This window comes from Lontra canadensis, unplaced genomic scaffold (genome assembly GCF_010015895.1).
Source record: "Lontra canadensis isolate GAN:19392208 unplaced genomic scaffold, GSC_riverotter_1.0 scaffold23, whole genome shotgun sequence".
NCBI classification, from domain to species: Eukaryota; Metazoa; Chordata; class Mammalia; order Carnivora; family Mustelidae; genus Lontra; species Lontra canadensis.
In genome coordinates this window covers 2,351,139-2,370,716 of record NW_022631017.1, presented here as the reverse complement: position 1 = coordinate 2,370,716, position 19,578 = coordinate 2,351,139, and the positions used below count along the sequence as shown (strand labels likewise).

General features: G+C 38.5%; 1 protein-coding gene across 1 annotated transcript in view; it reads left to right on the top strand.

The window, feature by feature from the left end:
- MEP1A (meprin A subunit alpha) overlaps positions 1-19,578 on the top strand; it is a 36,765-nt gene that overhangs the window by 6,158 nt on the left and 11,029 nt on the right. The window contains exons 6-9 of the mRNA XM_032861991.1: positions 7,349-7,466; positions 11,150-11,325; positions 15,988-16,209; positions 17,187-17,336. Coding sequence (XP_032717882.1) covers positions 7,349-7,466; positions 11,150-11,325; positions 15,988-16,209; positions 17,187-17,336 — 666 coding nt within the window. The remainder of the gene's footprint in view (positions 1-7,348; positions 7,467-11,149; positions 11,326-15,987; positions 16,210-17,186; positions 17,337-19,578) is intronic.

The window sequence follows — 19,578 nt, the reverse complement described above, 5'->3', positions numbered from 1 at the left end:
TGGGATCGAGCCCCGCATCGGGCTCTCTGCTCAGCAGGAAGCCTGCTTCCTCCTCTTTCTCTCTGCCTGCCTCTCTGCCTACTTGTGATCTCTCTGTCAAGTAAATAAATAAAATCTTTTAAAAAATAAAATAAAATAAAATAAAAGTACAGAACACATTAATGTCTGAATAAAACCAAAAGCGCCCCCAAAGAACAAAAATGCAATGAAATATAATTTAGCTTCACAACCACGACAAGTTTACGCTTTAAGTAATTGTTTGGGTGAATCTATGTAGATTTTCAGCATCCTGATTTCATCCTCTTTTGTTAGTAGACAAACATTCCACACTTTTGAGAGCTAGAAAAATCTATATTTCCCATGCTAGGAGCCCTTGTTCCTCAGTATTAATAATTTCAATTCTTTTCTCTCTCACGATGAAGGACTGGTTAAGTCATAGTTCACTCATTGTTGGGAATAATACTCGGGAGAAATAAATGACTATTCAAAGCCATGCATGGACACTGGCTGATCCCAAGCTAGTGACTGACAGCTGGGCAGCCAGATGAGGCAATGCCCGAGAGGCCCATCTCACACGGATGCAGGAGAATCAGAGGAGAGGGGAAGCTGGGACAAGCTGGCTCCATCTTAATGCATTGCGAGGCTGTGCCCTCAGGAGGCACAGCTTATGTTTCAATATTTTCCATCACTGTTAGTAATGCTGGTCCCTTCTTTGGAGGACAGCTAGATATATACAAATGCTGTTGTTCTCTTTTGGAATCTTTTGGAATCTTTCGGAAATTTGAGGTTTTATTCCCATTCCCCAGGGTTGCCCACACCTTTGCCAATTCACAGAGCACCCATATTCACTGGAATGTGATTTAAGAAAGGTCAACTTTTGCGAGGGTACTTCCCCCACTACAATTTTTCTTCCTGCCTGTCGCACCTACGCCAGCACCCCCTTCCTTCAAGACATAGGCACGCCAGTATGTGCCGGACATTTGCCTTCACCTAATATTTGGTTGAAGCTTCACCAGGCTTCTGTGAGCCATTAGGTCTGTGCCTCTCAGACTTTTGTGTGCGTAAGCCTCCCCTGACGATCTTCTGAAACTGTGGAGTAGATCAGCGTCGGGGTCTCGGATTCTGGACAGTCCCCCAGGTGATGCTGATGCTTTCAGTCTGCTGGGCCCAACTTGAGTAGCAGGTGTCTTTAGCTGTACGCTGGTGACTGATGAAGAGAGAAAGATGGAAGACAGGTGGCCTGAAATAAGGTACCAACAGTAAGGACACAGTGGTGGTTCTCAGCACCACGTGAGAATCACCTTCAGTTTTAAAATAAGGGCAGATGCCCGGGTCTATACCATTGTAGAAAGCAGACATTGTAGAGTTTCATATTTGTATACAATTTTTAAATTAAAATTAAACTTACCCAGAGTAAAATACACAACTCAGTGTAAAAGTCAATGGCTTTCAATAAATGCACATACGTATGTGACCCAATCTCCCATCACTCCGGAAATTTCCATGTGATTGTTTCCAGCCAATCCCTACCCTCCTCTCCAAGACACTACCATTCTAATTTTTCTCCCTATCAATTAGTGTTACGTGATTTATAGATAAATAGAATCCTTCAGTGTTTACTCTTTTATATCTGGATTCTTTTGTGTAACATGTTTTTGATGTTTTTCCGTATCATTATAGACCAGTAGTTAATTTTTTTTTTTTAACTACTCAGTAATAGGGCAATTGTTCATCCATTTTTCAGTTGATGGATATTGGGTTGTGCCAAGTTACATATATATATATATATAATTATTATTTGTCTTGAGCAAATGTCTAGAAATAGAATTGCTTGATTATATGGCAAGTATATGTTTAACCTTAGTAAAAACTGCCAAGCAGTTTTCCAAAGTGGCTATACCATTTTTCACTCTCACAAGCAATGTAGCTATGTCCCATTTGCTCCACATTTTCAATAGCATAGGTGGAATTAATCTTTTTTAATTGTAGACATTCTGGTGGTTACAAAATGGAATTTCACTGTGATTTTAATTTGCATTTCCCTAATGACTAATGGTATTTCCCACATTTTCATGTGCTATTGGTCATTTGTGTATGTTCTTTTACGGAATGTCTGTTAAACTCTTATTATGCTTTTTTTATTGTATTGTTTGTCTTTTCATTATTTGTAGAAGAACTTCATATACGATGGATGAAGTCTTTTGTCAGAGATAGGTAGATAGATATCTTGAATAATTTCTCTCAGTCTGTGACTTTCCTTTTTGTTTGTTGTTTTGTTCTTGTTTTTTAGGCAGTGTATTTGTTTATTAATCTTTTCAAAGAAGTAACTTTTGACTTGCTAATTTTCCCTTTCTTCTCTCCTTTCTATTTGGTTGTTTTTTGTTTGTCTTTATTATTTCCTTTCTTTTTTTTTTTTTAAAGATTTTATTTTTATTTATTGGACAGAGAGAGAGATCACAAGTAGGCAGAGAAGAGGCAGGCAGAGAGAGGAGGAGGAAGCAGGCTACCTGCTGAGCAGAGAGCCCGATGCGGGGCTCGATCCCAGGACCCTGGGATCATGACCTGAGCCGAAGGCAGAGGCTTAACCCACTGAGCCACCCAGGCGCCCCTATTTCCTTTCTTCTACTTAATTCCAGTTTATTTTGCTCTTCTTTTTTGGATTAAAGGTGGAAATTTATATCACGGATTTTAAACTTTCATTTTTCTAATAAAATATGTTATAATATGGCATCTAAAGCTGTAAATTTTATTTGAAGTTCTGCTTTAACTGTTCTCCGCAAATTTTGATATGGTTGTATCTTCACTAAAGTTTATATATGTTCTAATACCTGTTGCATTTTTTTGAAATCCATGGGTCAATTAGAAGTGTATTTTTTTAAATTTACGAGTGTCTATAGAGCTCCTAGATATTGTATTATTGATTTCTAGTTTAATTTTGTTGAGGTCAGAGAACATATTCTATAAGATTTTGGTCTTTTGAAATTTACTGAGACATATTTTGTGGTCTATCTTTGTGACTGATCCATGTGTGCTGGAAAAGAACTTATATTTGGCTGGTGTGGGTGTGTTATTTTATCCAAGTCAAATAGGTCAAGGTGATTGTGTTTTTCAAATATTTTTATCTGCAAGGAGTTTTGGATAGTTTTATCTGCTACTGAGAGAGAATTGTTAATAACTATAATTGTGCGTTTATTTATTCCTTTAGCATTTTCGTGAAACTGATCTTTTGGACAAGTACATTACTCTATCATCTTGCTAAATTGACCTATTGTTTAGGGAAATTTCTCTTTATGTCTGGTAATCCTCTTTATTTTGAAGTCTACTGTGTCTAATTTAAATATAGCTACACCAGTTTTTCTTTTTTTTAAACTTACTGTTTTCACTGTGTATCTTTTTTAGTTTTTTATTCCTAACCTATCATTGTCTTTATATTTAAAATGTCTCTTTTTTAGGCAGTATATATCTGGGTCCCACATTTTTTTTTTTTTAAAGATTATTTATTTATTTATTTGACAGACAGAGATCACAAGTAGGCAGAGAGGCAGGCACAGAGAGAGGAGGAAGCAGGCTCATTGCTGAGCAGAGAGCCCGATGCGGGGCTGGATCCCAGGACTCTGGATCATGACCTGAGCCGAAGGCAGAGGCTTTAACCCACTGAGCCACTCAGGCGCCCCTGGGTCCCACATTTTTATCCAGTGTATCAACTTCTGAATTTCAATTGAAACATTTGGTCTATTTACTTTTTTTCAGTTTTTTTAAGTTTTAATTTTTAATTTTTTCTATTTTTTTTTAATATGAATTCAATTAATTAACATATAATGTACTATTTGTTTCAGGGGTACAGGTCTGTGATTCATCAGTCTTATATAATAGCCAGTGCTTATTACAGCACATACCCTCCCCAATGTCCATCACCCAGTTACCCCCATCCCCCCCACCCTCCTCCACTCCAGCAACCTTCAGTTTGTTTCCTAAGATTATGAGTTTCTTATGGTTTGTCTCCCTCTCTGGTTTCATCCTGTTTTACTTTTTCCTCTCTTCCCTTATTTATATTTAATGTAATAATTGATATAGTTTGTTTTAGAACTGTCAGTTATTATTTGTCTTCTATTTTTCTTTTATTTCTTCTTTTTCTGGCTTCTTTTGGTTAGATCCAACAATTTAATATTTCATTTGGTTCTTGTAGTGGCTTTTTAGCTCAATCCCTTTGTATTATTTTGAAAGGTTTTGCTGTAGGGATTACAATTTGTAACCTTAACATGTGACAGTGTACTTAGACTTAATATTATGCCATTTTGCATAAAATGTAAGCATTTTACACCACTATAATTCCATTTATAACCCTTTCTTTTGTACTATTGTTGGCTTATATTTTTCAACTATATATTTTATAAACCTCATAATAATGTTATCATTTTTTTGCTTTAATCAGTTGTCACTTAATGTGATTAATGAAGAAAAGTAGTCTTTATATTTACTTTTATACTTGGAATTTCTGGTGTTGTTCACTCTTCCTGGAGATTTAAGTTTCTATGTGGTGTCATTTCTCTTTAGCCTAAAGAACTTCCTTTAGCAATATATTTTTTTTTCTTTTTAAGTAGGCTACATAACCAGCATGGAGCCCAACATGGGGCTTGAACTCACAACCCTGAGATCAAGCCCTGAGCTAGATTAAGAGTTGGATGCTTAACTGACTGAGCCACCCAGATGCCCCTTCCTTTAGCATTTCTTATAGATTAAAACGGTTGGTGACAAATTCTCTTCTTTCTCCAAAATAACTTCTTTGTTGCCTTCATTTTGAAGGGCATTTTTTTTTTTTCCCCCCCCACTGGAAATAGAATTTAACAGGTATTTTCCTCTTCTTTAAAGTTTGTAATTATTGTCTTTTTCTTTTCCACATTTTATTATGAAAAATTTTAAATATATAAAACAACTGTGCAGTGAACACTCGTGTACTCATCAACCTACATTATACAAACATCATTCTGCTACATTTGCTCTATCTTATGGAACCATCCTGTCCATCCTTGTATCCTTCTATCAATACATTCTGTTCCTGACACATTTCAAAGTAAATTTCATGGACCAGTGTGCCTTATCCCAAACACTGCAGCATATGTATCTTTAACTAAAGTTTAATGTTTGTTTATGGTTCTTTTTAATGTAAAATATACATACAGTAAAATGCATGGAGTCTTAAATGTACAGTTCAATGAGCTTTAAAATATTTAGACACCTTATAATTTATACATTACACTTATATAATGTAAAAATATTCATACAACTCCTATTAAGATATGGAGCCCTTTTATTATCCCAGAAATTTCTCCCACCTTCTTTCATAGTACTTTCACCCTTCCAGAAATAACTTTTTCATTGTTTTAATCATAGGTGAGTTTTGCCTGTTTTAGAATTTCATATAAATAGAATCATTTTTTATTCCTTTTTTGATTATTCAGTAAAATGTTTTCGAGATTCACCAGTGTTGTGGAGATCAGTAATTTGTTCCTTCTTATTATTGAGTGGTATTCCATTGCTTGAATACAGAATATCACAGCGTGTTCAACTGATCCCCTAGTGATAGCCACTTGGGTTGATTCTGTGCTTGAGTTATTATGACTAAAGCTACTATGAACATTCCTGTACGTTCCCGTTTTGAATATATGTTTTTATGTCTCTGGTGTAAACATCTAAAGTGAAATTGCTGGGTTATAATATAGAGGTAGGTTTAGTGTTGGATCTCTTTCAAAGTGCTTGTACCATTTTACAAACTTCCATGAACGATGAATGAAAGTTCATTTACTACACATCTTTGCCAATATTCGTTGTTGTTAATCTTTTCAATTTTAGCCATGTTGGTGGACATGTAGTGGTATTTAATGATTGTTTTAGTTTACTTATTGTTGTTTCACTTTCTTTTTTGTTTGCTTATTGGTCATTTGTATGTCTTCCTTTGTGAAATACCGGTTTAAATAGTTTGACCATTAAAAAAATTTGTCTATTTTCCTTTGAGTTGTAGTTTTTTATATATTCTAGACACAAGTCTTTTGTCAGATTTGTATTTTGCAAATATTTTGCCCCAGTTACATTGTCTCTAGTCTTTTTTCTTAAACTTTTGTGACAATTAATCTGTCTTGGGTATAAATATTCATATTCTAGATGCCACAAAGAATAGGTAAAATTTCATAAAAGTCTTTCAGTAGGCCTAATGCATACTCTTGTTGTTACCCATGTTGTGTCCACAAGTCATTTACTGATCATTCTACTGATTTATTTAATGACCTTAGTATAATTCTATGACATCCGAACTATGGAATCGCCAATTTCATGGTTTATTAAATGAAATAAGGGCCAGGAAAAAATAAAGTAAGTACTTGGTAAACTGCCAAGAATTATAAACTCTTTGAGAGAGTGCACAAAACCAAACATACAACAAATACAATTTAACTTTATATAACTGAGCTTAAATTTCAACTTAGAGTTCCACCTTCAGTGAGTTGATGGGAGGGAAAAAAAACAAAACAAAACCACATACTAAGTGAAACGTAATCTCTGTTCCTCTGGAGTATCTTTCCTCCCACCCCACGCTTGTCTTGTGCAATGCCACGGCACGTGCATGTTAGGGGAAAGAAAAGACATTTGATCTTTGGTCACTGGTCCTAACCTACAGGTTACTGGTAAGCATCTACCCTTCTAGACACTTCAGATCCATTAGGCTTCTGCTGCTTTGGATCCAAGACTGAGTCATAAAAATCTTTTCCAAGGTTGTTTTCAGGGCTACCTGTGTAGTCTTGCCATCTCCCCAGGGGTCTCGCAGGGAAACAGGGTGACATTCCATCTGTGCTCCAGGTGCCTTCAGACCCCGTACACCTCTCTAATCTCTGCTCTCTTCCACCCGCAAGAGGGTGTATCTTTTTAGATTGGTGTACACCCATTCTCACTGCTTCTCTCTGGATGCTTTATTCACTCGGGAGAGAGAAATGGCTTGCAGTCCCTTCTGTCTTCTCTGTGGCTTAACTCTGCTGGGGCAGTGCCCTCAGGATCTCCCCTTGAGTTGGGAAGGGGAAGGGAAGAAATGAGGAAGTGAGTTCATAATTTTGTTCAGCTACACACACAAGTATATTCTTGCTTTGTTAGTATATTAACATTGTGTATTTAAAGGTCATAAATAATGTTTATATATGTGACTAGTTTTATAGTTTTAGTTTCCAAAGAATCTGCTTACTACCAAAAAATATATCCTGGACCTCTGTGGATTTCATGTGCTGGCAAGATTTTCTCCAACTATGTTATGTATATTATCTAAGATCTAAGTAATGCTCGTTGATATTTTTACTGATTTCTGCAGGGCTGAATGCCAAAGGAGCCATTCTTTATGCCTTTGAAATGTTCCGCCTCAAGTCCTGTGTGGATTTCAAGCCCTATGAAGGAGAAAGCTCATACATCATATTTCAGAAGTTTGAAGGGTAAGAATGAAATTTTACGAAGTGTGTAGTAGTCATACCTCTTTCTGTTTATAAAAGTGATACATGCCTTTCAAAAGAAGAAACTGGAAAGAAACTAAAAGCAAAATCAAATCTTTCTCTGTGAGTTTTTAAAGTCTGTAATGTTTTTAATGATCTAGATGGAGAATGAGGGTTTTTTTTTTTTTTTTTTTTTTGATACCTCTGGGTCTAGGAAGATTCATTTCAATTTTTTTCCTGGGTTTAGGTCATGTTTTAAATTATAGTACTTTTTCTTCTAAGTCAGGTGTATTAAAGTATAAATTATACAGTCTTTTTTATGGCACTTGTTTAAATTATGGTGCGTTGTTGGCTAGACCTCTTTGAAAAGCTCTAGATGTAGTGTGTAGTTATTTATTTCCCAGGAGAAATAAAGGGTATATCAAGAAAGAAGCTCTTTTTTTTTTCAGTGATATTTATGTCAACGAACCTGGGCTAGATGGGGTTGGGAAGCCAAGTGACCACCAGCTGTGACTGCAAATGTGTGTGTCTTTAAGGCCCACCTGGAGACATTTCCTCCTGCTGCAGTTCCCCACACTGCCTCTAGAAGTTGCCAGGATTTGGTTGTCTAGTTCTGTCAGCATTTTTGTTCATCATGGATGTATAACACAGAAGAGGAAGGAACTTAGCACATGATTTAGGCTCTTAAGAAAAAAAAATGCCAAAAATAGTAGTAACAAAGTTAAGTTGTGATCATCACTTAGATAAAGGTCAAGTACCTTTACTTACTTGAGTAATTGCTTTCTTGGCTCAGACTCTTATTACAAATGAAATTTTTGTACAGCTACAAAGTGCCAGGAAGTGTGCCCATCTCTGGACACAAAGAAGCAAGAGACGGTCTTAGACCTCACAAGGTTTAGAGCAGGCACTTGGGAGCGGTGGAGAAACAACGAGTAAATAGTTATACACAGTGAAGGGAGTGCATGGGCTGTAAGAGGACAGGGAGGCAGAGGAAAGGGAAGGACAGAATGGGGGATGGGAAGAGAGGGAGAGAAGAGAGAAGGGGAAGGAAGAAGAAGGAAGAAAAAGAGGAAGAGAGAGACAGAAGGGGAAAACAAACCTAGACACGAATCTGGCTTACTTGGAGAACTCATTCAGTTCTGAGTGTGTAAGAGGCAGAGGGGTGAGCCATGGAACCAGGATGATAACCAGGAGTCTGGTAAAAGACAAACCATGTGTGAGGGAATCCACCGTTTAGGGCATGACTCATTCGTTATATGTTCAGGTTTCCATTTTAGAAAGATTACTCTAGCAACAGTGGAAAAAGAATTGATGTATGGGCATGAGTGGTGGCAGGAGACCAATGAAAGAATGTCTCAGTTGTCCAGGACAGAAAGAAAAGGGGACCCACACAGATGAAGAGGCAGTCGAAATGAAGAGGAGTGAATGGATTTCAGAACTATGAAAACAGGGAGACTTCTCAAAAGCTGTCTGCCTGTCTACATGAGGGGTTAAGAAGAAAGAGGAATCAAAGAAATCTCTGATTTTTTGATTCAGTGATGGGCGAGTGGTAACTTTATTCACCGATTGGGAATGTTGCCAGGAGAACCACTTTAGGAGTAAGATAGTGAATATGTTTCTGGACATGTGCTGAGGTTCCTTTGGGTTACGTAAGTGAAGATAACCAACAGTATTTGCACAGTTTCTTTTTATGTGAAGAAAAAACATGTAAAGTATACCTTGGGCCTTGCCAAGTGCACTGATTTTAGAGGTTCTCTGTTTTTTACCTTTTCATCTTGTTCCTTGGCAACCTTTGTGCTTGTAGAAAGTACCAAAGCCTTTAATTATTTACTTAGGATTTCAGGGAAAAAAACCCTTCATTTTCTTAACATTTTTATTTCCATTTTTAGCTACCACTTTTTCTTTTCTTTTCTTTTTCTGTTAAAAATAAAATGAAGCTAATGAGATCACTCTCTAAAAGTTCTCTTTTTCCTAGTAAAATTCTCAGGGCTTCTTTTTAGTTTGTAACTCAATCCCCAAGTACTTGATGAAGGGGTAGGTCAGCTTTGAGGGACGTTGGCTGGAAACCCTGAGTCTGGGAGATTCTGACTGCCCGTGGCCAGGAGGTGTCTCTGTTATATGTAAGTTAGGAGAAGGGAAAGGGCAGGAAGATGGTCTGGGGCAATAAACTGCCCTAAACTGGTCCCAAACTCTTCAGGGCTAAGGTGCTGGAAATGGTAAGTTAACGGGGCTTTTTTAGAAAGACAAGGGAAAAGACTGAAAGCTGCAGAGTTGTGGCATTTTTGCAACTTACACGTTTCCTTTGGAGGAGGGATGCTTTTTATAAAAAGATAAATAGTAAGTGCTTTGTCTGGACTTTGGCTATCTCAGAGTCGACCGATTTGGTAATGAAATGCCACTGTCAGAGAGGCAAACTGATGGCTGTGATGTTTGCTTAGCTCAGTGAAGTTACAAAAGATCATTGATTGTATTCTTAAAATTGCTGAATTTCATGGTATGTAAATTACCCCTCAAAATATTGTTAGAAGATAATTAAGATATGCCTTTGAGTAAAAGTTAGATCCATTAGCATTTGAAGGCATATGATATTAATAATCTCTGGGAAAACTCAGGTAAGACAATGTGATTGTCACCAAAGAACTTGGAATCCATTGGTCACATTTAATGATTCTGTTGAGCACTGGTTTGAGAATGGATCCTCTTCCACAACTTAAAGCAGATGAGGAAACAGTTCGTGGGAAGCTTCAGATTTGCTTAATGGAGGAGGAAAGATGGATTCATGAAAAAAGACAAAAAAATAGTTAGGAAATAAAGGAGGCAAGAGGCTGCACTATGAAGAATGTGGAGAATCCGCCAGGAGCTCCTGAGTCTACTGTCTTCTGTGGGAAGTGATGGGGTCCTTCTGGCCCGAGCCTTTCAGAAATGATAGGTGGCCAGCTCTGTGCTTTCAGAGCGCCGTGCATCGGCTAATAGCCAAAGAAATGGACTTGCTTCTTTAATGAGGTTCTTTTTCATGATCATAAACCTTACACCTGTTCACTGTAGGTAATTTGGAAATTCATTTCAGTATAAAGGAGAAAATTTAAATCAACCATAGCCACCACCCAGAGACAACTTAATATTGTGGTACAAAACAATATGTTATTCTGTAGAACGCCCTTTGGGCTTGTGAAGGTGAGAAGGAATGCTAATTTTTACATCTTTCTGCTTGGTGCATTATTAGGATTGATTTGCCTCTGAGTATATTATTACTTCTATAATGGACCACCACTTTTTTTTTTTAAGAATTTATTTATTTATTTGACAGAGAGATCACAAGTAGGCAGAGAGGCAGGCAGAGAGAGAGGAGGAAGCAGGCTTCCTGCTGAGCAGAGAGCCCAGTGCAATGCTGGGCTTGATCCCAGGACCCTGAGATCATGACCTGAGCCGAAGGCAGAGGCTTTAACCCACTGAGCCACCCATGGACCCATGGACCACCACTTTAAAATTCTACTTATTATTCCCTTTAGGAAATGTTGTTCATTTAACCAGTCCCTTATTTTGAACTGTTAGCTTATGAGAATGGTATTGATAATTTCTTTTTCTAATCAAACCTAACTTCCTTCAATTTTGTGTTCTGGAACCCTATGAATTATAGCCACTTGAGAGTTCATGAGGAGAAAATTTCCCTCTTCTCTTCTTTAAAGGTGCTGGTCTGAGGTTGGTGATCATCACGTGGGACAGAACCTTTCCATTGGCCAGGGATGTGACTATAAGGCCATCATTGAGCACGAGATCCTCCATGCTTTGGGATTTTACCATGAGCAGTCAAGAACTGACCGAGATGACTATGTGAACATCTGGTGGGATGAAATTCTTCCAGGTGGGTAGAAACCCAAGGAACTTGGATGGGATTTGCTGTTACATTTATCACTTGCTGGGACCGACCCTGGGATGTCCGGACAGCATCTGTGTGTGGATAGAAGCCTCAGCTGGGAACACAGAATAGGAAAAGGGTATGATTTGTTGGCCTTTCCTGGGACCTGTGCTCATCTGATCATAACTGACCCCAGATAAGGGCCTTAGGGAATGGTATATGTTGGCTAACTCAATGTTAATTGGAAGTTGATCAGAAGCCTTTGCTTTGTTTCAGTGTTTTTGTTGAAAATCTACCTAAAATGCTATTTTCCTGTCGTAGTCACCTGACATCCCCTGAGGCTGTCATAGTCATTTTTCTGGATGTGAGGTCACATGTAGGCCTAGGAGTCTGCATGGAGTTTAGCTGAACATATGATCACCCTAATATATACTCAAGAACCTTTTCGGTGCTTTGCCAAATCAATGACAGGTGTTTAAAAACAAAATAAAACGACAACAAAAATGAATTCTTTTATCTGAAATTGTCACCCCGATTGTGTTCATGCTGACTGGTAGTCTGAGTTCTAGTTAACCAAAATTTGCCTGCCTTTCTTCCTCCTGTCTTCTTCCTTCCTCCTTTGTAAGTACCTCTATCCTTCTGTCTCCAGCCATATTATGCAAAGGATAACACAGTCTTATTTTATTTACTGTTATGCAGGGGTGTTATTCCAACAATTTCTATGTTCTTTAGCTTCTTTAGACTTCCTTGGACACCACTGTTCCTAGTTGTTTGAGACAAATAAGTAGATAGTTTTTGAGAATACTAAAACATTTCTTTTTGAAAGATTTTACTTATTTATTCGAGAGAGAGACAGAGGGAGAGCACATGAGTAGGGGGAGGCACAGAGGGAGAAACAGACTTCTGGATTTGCAGGGAGCCCAATGCCTTGAGGCTGATCCCAGGACCCTGAGATCATGACCTGAGCCCAAGGCAGACATTAAACCAACTGAGTCACCCAGGCACCCCCATCTCCCTCCTTTCTAAAGAGATTATTTAATATTTTCGTGGGGAAGGGAGAGTAAAACAATTTTATTGAACAGTTTCCCAATGTGCTAGAAAAAAAAAATCAATACTGTATTTCTGAAAACACCTAGATTTTAATTAGGAATTGGTTGAGGAAGTAGAAAAACATTCTTTTTGGTAGCAATAGATTAATAAAACCTTGACATATTAAAATGCCTTAACTATTACCATATGTGACATTCATGAGGCAAGGGATTATCTGTTTTATTAAGATTCCAATTTCATATATGGGTTCATATATAACAACACGTCTATAATAATTTTACTTTTAGGGACTCGTAAGATCTTGTCATACATTAAAATTAAATACAAATCCCCAAAGGACTTCTGTCAGAATAGCTCATTTTGAAGTATGGTGGATGAAAATCACTCAGGGGTTTCTTGATCCGGGTCCCTCGTGTTCTGATATGTCTACGAATGTGAAGTGGTGGGGAAAGGAGGAAAGCCGTATCATTTGTAAAAACCTAATACAACCAGGATTGAACCTCCACCCCCGCACACACTTTCACCCATCCTACCACCCAACACTGAGCTAGAGGTCAAGTAATATTCTTCTTACTTGAAATAATATATCAAATATAATGTAGTTGTCTCCTGGATGTAATTGTGTTATAACTGGGTCTATGCAGGTGGAGAAGGAGAGTGGGGTCATTGGTGATAGGACCTAATATCCCCTTGTAAGACTCAGGGCACTATTAGGTTTTGTCTCTATTTGCCTAGAGGCTTGGACTTCTTACCCTCCTGAACATAAACTTGGTTCTGCTGAGCATTAAGTAATGATGTAGAGAACATTCACACTTTTAAGCTTTGAAGAACACAATGATTAGTGCTTTTAGAATGATTTTCAGCCAAATGAGTTTCCTTTCTCAGAGGGAACCAGCACATTTGCCCAGGTAATTTTCAGACTTGCTCTGTTCTTGGTTGAGCATGAGTTACTCAACATATATTGCTTATCTCTTACCTATATTTTCATCAGGTATAATTCCATATATCTAAATTTCCTGCTATCACTGGAGAACTGTTCTCCAGTGAGATGTCAGATTATTAAGATGGTAAGCAAGGGCAATATTATTGCTCAGGGTAACTTAAAACGTCTACTGCATCTTGTCTTCTGTTGATGACAATATTACCCTTCAACCGAAGATGATACAGTGTTGGCAACGTAGTTCTCTCCCCAACTATATCTCCATCTCTTAAGCCAGAATTGTGTTTTTTGGATCTGTTCTCTTCAACCAAGGAAAGACTTCAATTTCTAGGGTCCAGCAAGAGTATGCAAACTACAGCCCATGGTCCATATTCACTTGCTTTTTGTAAATAAAGTTTCATGGGAACACAGCCATGCCCATGTATTTACATATTTCCATGGCTGCTTTTGTGCTACAGTGACAGAGTTGAGTAGCTTGACAGAGACCACATGACTTGCAAAGTCAAAAATATTTTCCTTTATACAAAGGATTTGCCGACTGGCCTCAGGTTTATAATGTCATTTCCTCTTCAAGGCTCTCAGCTTCGAGTTCCTGAAAACAGGACCTCGCCTGTCCTGTTGCTGCCAGGGGCCTCCACCACTGAGCATAGCTCCCAGTATGTAGACAGTAGGCACAGCAAAAAGGTGTTGCATAACATCTTAAAAAATTATTCAAAACATGTATTTGGTAAAGCTTTTGGATAAGAATCCTTGAATAATAAAGAATAAAAGGATCTATTCTAACCTGATGATTTTATTTATTTATTTATTAAAATGGAACGACCACTTTATTTTTTTATTTATTTATTTTTTTAAAAGATTTTATTTATTTATTTGACAGAGACAGATCACAAGTAGGCAGAGAGGCAGGCAGAGAGAGAGAGAGAGAGAGGGAAGCAGGCTCCCTGCTGCGCAGAGAGCCCAATGCGGGACTCGATTCCAGGACCCTGAGATCATGACCTGAGCCAAAGGCAGCAGCTTAACCCACTGAGCCACCCAGGTGACCCTAACCTGATGATTTTAGTGAAAGTTAAGGAAAAACTATCCAGTGAATTCGAATGTGCTGTTTTTAAGATCTCACCAGGAGTCACAAAGAGAGCCCAGACCAAGCCCCGGTCCTCACACTGGTCAGATATTCTTTACGGTTGTATCCTTTAGGGTAGGACAACCTAGGACCAAATGCTTCTCCCTTCCCTGTTTGGGTCATTTATTTATTACAGTCCTGTGCCACCTTTGAATATGCTTTGATCCCTTCCAAGGGTGGTCTCCATGAAATCCCATGATTTAGGAGGATGAAGCACTGGTATTCTCATTTTACAGCTAAAGTGTTGATCAACAGGGTTCTTTGGCTTTTCCAAAAGCATTTAGAGAATCCCTCTCTAGCACCTGCTGGCGTCCATTGTGTGGCTCATCTTCAGTCCCAAATGCACCTGCGTTGATGTCTTTCCATGGTGGTTACATGTTCTTCCCTTTAATTGTTACAAACAGCTGGATGGGAAGTTATAAAAGAAGACCCTGAAGATGGGAAGTTCATGATGGGGGAGTCAAAAGCATCTCACTAAGTTTTCCTGTCACTCCCTAAGAAGGAAATTAAAAATCTGTGAACTTCCCATTATTGCAACTGAAACAGTAAAGTCCTGATGGCTCATGGATTCAAAAAACATCTGACTGGTTTCTCATTTCAGCGTTCCACATGGCAGCATATATTACCTTGGGCTGATCCCCTAAAAGTATTTTCCTTTTCTATTTTGAAAGGAAAGTCGGTTTTATTCTTCTTATTTTATTTTTCTCTCTCCAAGAGGCTATTTCTGAAAAAGTGTGTGAACCTTAATTGCCAAGACACCCCTTTCTTGACAGCGGTTTCCCTTTCCCTCTGCCCCCTGGATTTCCTTTTTCTAACCCATGAAAGAGCTGGCCAGGTATAGCTCTTGGTGGATGAGGTACTTGCCTGTTAGCAAGATGTATCAATCCTGAGTATTTTCCTGAATCCAGAAATTCCTTTTCCTCTTGTTGGGAATACATACCTCCACTTTGACATTTTATCTTCTCTTCCTTAAAACCTTATACATATACCTACACACACATTTATTCATTTATTCATTTATTTGTTTATTTGTAAAATGAATCTTTGATTTAAATGTATACATATATTTGCTGTGGGTGGGATGTTGGATGAGCCCGGTGGTGGGTGTTACAGAGGACACGTATTGCATGGAGCACTGGGTGTGGTGCATAAACAATGAATTCTGGAACACTGAAAAGAAATTTAAAAAATAAATAAAAATTAAAAAAATATATATACATATATTTAATAATTTGTATGTAAAATTTATCCATTAATTATAACATGTCTTTCTATTTTTTAATATAGTTTTAATTTTTATAAGTGTATATACTATTATAGAATTTAGTATCATCATATTATTTGTTACTATTAATAATGTGTGTTAATTTCATGTACTTCATGCTAATTATAAAACATGTTAAATATGTATATATATTTAAATCAACTATTCATTCTTTTTCTCTTCTTTTCTTTCTTTTTTTGGGTCACTGGGTCTCTGCTTAAAATCTAGTTAAAGGGCAGGACAGAAGAAACAATGTAATTGAACGGGACCTGTGGCTTCTCTCTCTGTTAGGTTTTGAGCACAACTTTAACACCTATGATGACACCTTCATCACAGACCTCAATACGCCCTATGACTATGAGTCTTTGATGCACTATGAGCCTTTCTCATTTAACAAGAATGACAGTGCTCCTACCATCACGGCCAAGATCCCTGAGTTCAACACCATCATTGGGCAGCGTCTGGATTTCAGTGCCACTGATTTAGAGAGACTGAACCGAATGTACAATTGCAGTGAGTACCGCTGGGTCTGAGAAGTAGGTAAACAAACCTCAACAGAGTTTCCACCCAGCCCTTTAGTCTCCCCTACATTCCCTTTGCTGTTCCTTCCTGTTCTAGTTAAGGAAAATGGACAAACCACATAACCTTAGTTTATCTCTGGAGTAGAAAAAATTGTAACACCTGACTTGTTACAGGAGGGTTATGAAAATCAATTATGTGGTCGTATTTTACAAAGTAAAAGTATTGGACCGATGATGTAAGGGGCTATAATTGTCCAGCTTCTTCAGTGTCCTTATGAAGGGTGTATCCTTGTGTAAAGCTCAGGATAGGGGATGGTCTTGAAAGTATCTTTTATCCTGAAAAGTTCTTTACCCAAGTTAGTTGTTCTAGAGTCATCTAGTGCTCAGAGATGAGTTGTTTTCTAAAATGACCCTTTAGTCTTCAGAGACATATTTTTTTAAAAGATTTTATTTATTTATTTGACAGACAGAGATCACAAGCAGGCAGAGAGGCAGGCAGAGAGAGAGAGGAGGAAGCAAGCTCCCTACAGAGCAGAGAGCCCCATTCGGGGCTCAATCCCAGGACCCTGGGATTCTGACCTGAGCTGAAAGCAGAGGCTTTAACCCACTGAGCCACCCATGCACCCCCCAGGGACACATTTTTAAATTCTGTTCAGTATGCATGGACAGAAGACGTACTAAATACAAAGATCTACCAGGTACCCCCTTCTTGACCTAAAGGAGTTCTTGGTTGACATTTACAGCAAAGCACGACGACGGGCCTTTTTATCCTTTGACTCTGGGAGGTGGGTAGGGCCGCAGCTATGTTGGATGTTCTAAGATGTAATGGGTGACAGCAGGATTTGCATTAAGGAAAAGTCAAGAAAATGTGCAGTGTCTAAACAATGAGGTCTTTTTAGCTCAAGACATCAGGTCTGTGAAACAAGATGACTTAAATTTTTAACCAGGGGACAAAAATATCATTTGCAGCCACAACTCACACACTTTTGGACCACTGTGCTTTTGAGAAAGCAAACATCTGTGGGATGATTCAGGGTACCAGAGACGATGCTGACTGGGTCCATGAGGACGGCATTCAGTCCGGACAAGTGGATCACACCTTGGTGGGACAATGCAGAGGTGAGTGAAGGCGGTAATTAAGCACGCTGAGGTCGTTCACCAGGTTCAATTAGGGAATGACAACAGGCAGGTTTTGCCTCAAATGCAATGTTAGTTATCAAACCTGGAAATCCAGGCAAGCACAAAGAACATTTCTCATATCTTAATTATCAACTCAATAAAAAGTATGTAGTTTCTGGGCATGCAAAAGAAAGATGCCTTTAAGTGATGATAAAACTAGCATAGACATATGGTTGATAAGACATGGTTTTGTAAATAAAGGTAACGTCTCTAGAGCAGTACCCTACGATACAGCTATAAGGCAAGCCACATACGCAATGTGAAATTTCTAGGAGCCACATAAAAAAGAAACAAGAGAAATTCTTTTTAACCATACATTTTATTTAACCCAATATATTCAAAATATTAGCATTTTGACATGTAAGTAATAGTAAAGTTATTAATGAGCTACTCCACATTTTTTATACTCGGTATTATAGCACATGTCAGTTTGGACTGGCCACCATTCAAGGGCTCAGTGGCGACATATGTTGGGTAGTCCCCTATTGGATGGCATGGCTTCAGATAGTTCTTATGAGTGGTTTGTATAGTGGAAAGACCACAAAATCAGATGGACCTGGATTCGAAACCTGGCTCTACCCCTTGCTAATTCTAACCATGGGTAGTTGTTTTTGTTGGTGTCCTTTTTTAAGTCTTCACTTTTGAAAATCTCTCTAACTGGTCCAGGATATGATACCAGCAAAGATAGAAGAACCTAACTTATAGAAAACCTCCAGCTGCAGACCAGCAGCTTCCCTCTCCATTTTTTCCCATCTTCCCTTTCTGTCTAGAGGTTCCATTTATTTTTTTTATTTCTATTTTAACATCCTTTTATGGTGTGCCTGTCTCAGATATAATCTTGACCCTATAGATCATAATCAGTTTTTAAAGATTAGGCTGTTACAAAGTCCCTCAGTCTCTGCCCGTGTGAGTCAATTGGATTTCCTTCACAGAAGGGACCCAGCTGGTCACCCAGAAGCCATGCCACTGGGGTCAGAGGTCACAAACAATGGCTGCTCTTCCTCCGGTCATGGCAATGGGTGAAAGTCTATGCCACCCATCATATTATCAAATACATAATCTCCAGTGTCCAAAGGGTGATCTCAGTCTGAAGTTCCCTCTAAATTTCCATCATAGTATCTCATCCAATCTCTCCTGCGGACTTTTGCTAGTCTACTATACAATTTCCAGCTGAACAGAAGAGTGACCGTCCTATGAGGGAAACGTGTTAGAACAGTGTTCCAGCACCTTAATAGGAAAGGAAAGGACTACACCCCAGGAGAAATATCTAGAAAAGTTTTACCAGGTGAACCTGGGCAGCTAGAGACCACTGGTGGCGCTGTGGTAGATGTAGAGACTCAAAGAGCGTGAAGGATCCTTGGGATAGAAGCCACCTCCCATTTGAAACCAGGAGAGATGAATGGACACCTTTGAATTAGCGGCCCTGGGTGGGCAAGAATTCAGGTCTCCCAACACCCAAACCTGGGTTATTAGACTCTCATTTCCTATCCCTCAGTACACCCAGGTGGAATTCCTCAGAAAGGACCATCTGGAGACCTTAGCCATGTGAGCTAAGCCAGGCACTGGTTTTATTTAACCAAAGCACTCAGTAATTCACAATGCCGAGAGCTCAGGCTAGTAAGCTCAAGTACTGAGAATAACATGCAAGAAAGTATAATTTTTCCTAATATAATATTAAAGCCATTAGATATTTTTAAAGCTTTGTAGAGAGCCCATTCAAACAGTGATGCTTGTTGCCATCGTGGAAGGTACAATGCCCCACATATGAGGCAGGACGAAGTGGAGAGCCACAGGGCCAAAGTACCTAAAACTGTCTTAGGTGCTCACTTTGTTTTTACTTTATGAGATATTTTGAGTGGATACTTTGGTAAGAAGCTGAATTTTGGAGTACAACTTAAAGGACTTCTTTATACGCAAGAATCATTCTTTATGCTTTCTTGTGATGTGCCGATTTTCCAAATGATGTGTGCCTTTAGCTGCCTGCCATTTTGCGGGAAGAGAGCTCTAAGATATAGGAGTTGAGCAGACCTCAGGTTGGTTATAAACCCAGACACTTCTCACCCTCCTTTTCAGTGTTCTTTCAAAGCTTTCTTTATGTTCAGGACAAATCCTCAACTAGTCCCGTAATAAGCCTTGAATGCCCTTCTTACCTCATGGTAAAGATGACTTTGCCATCGATAAT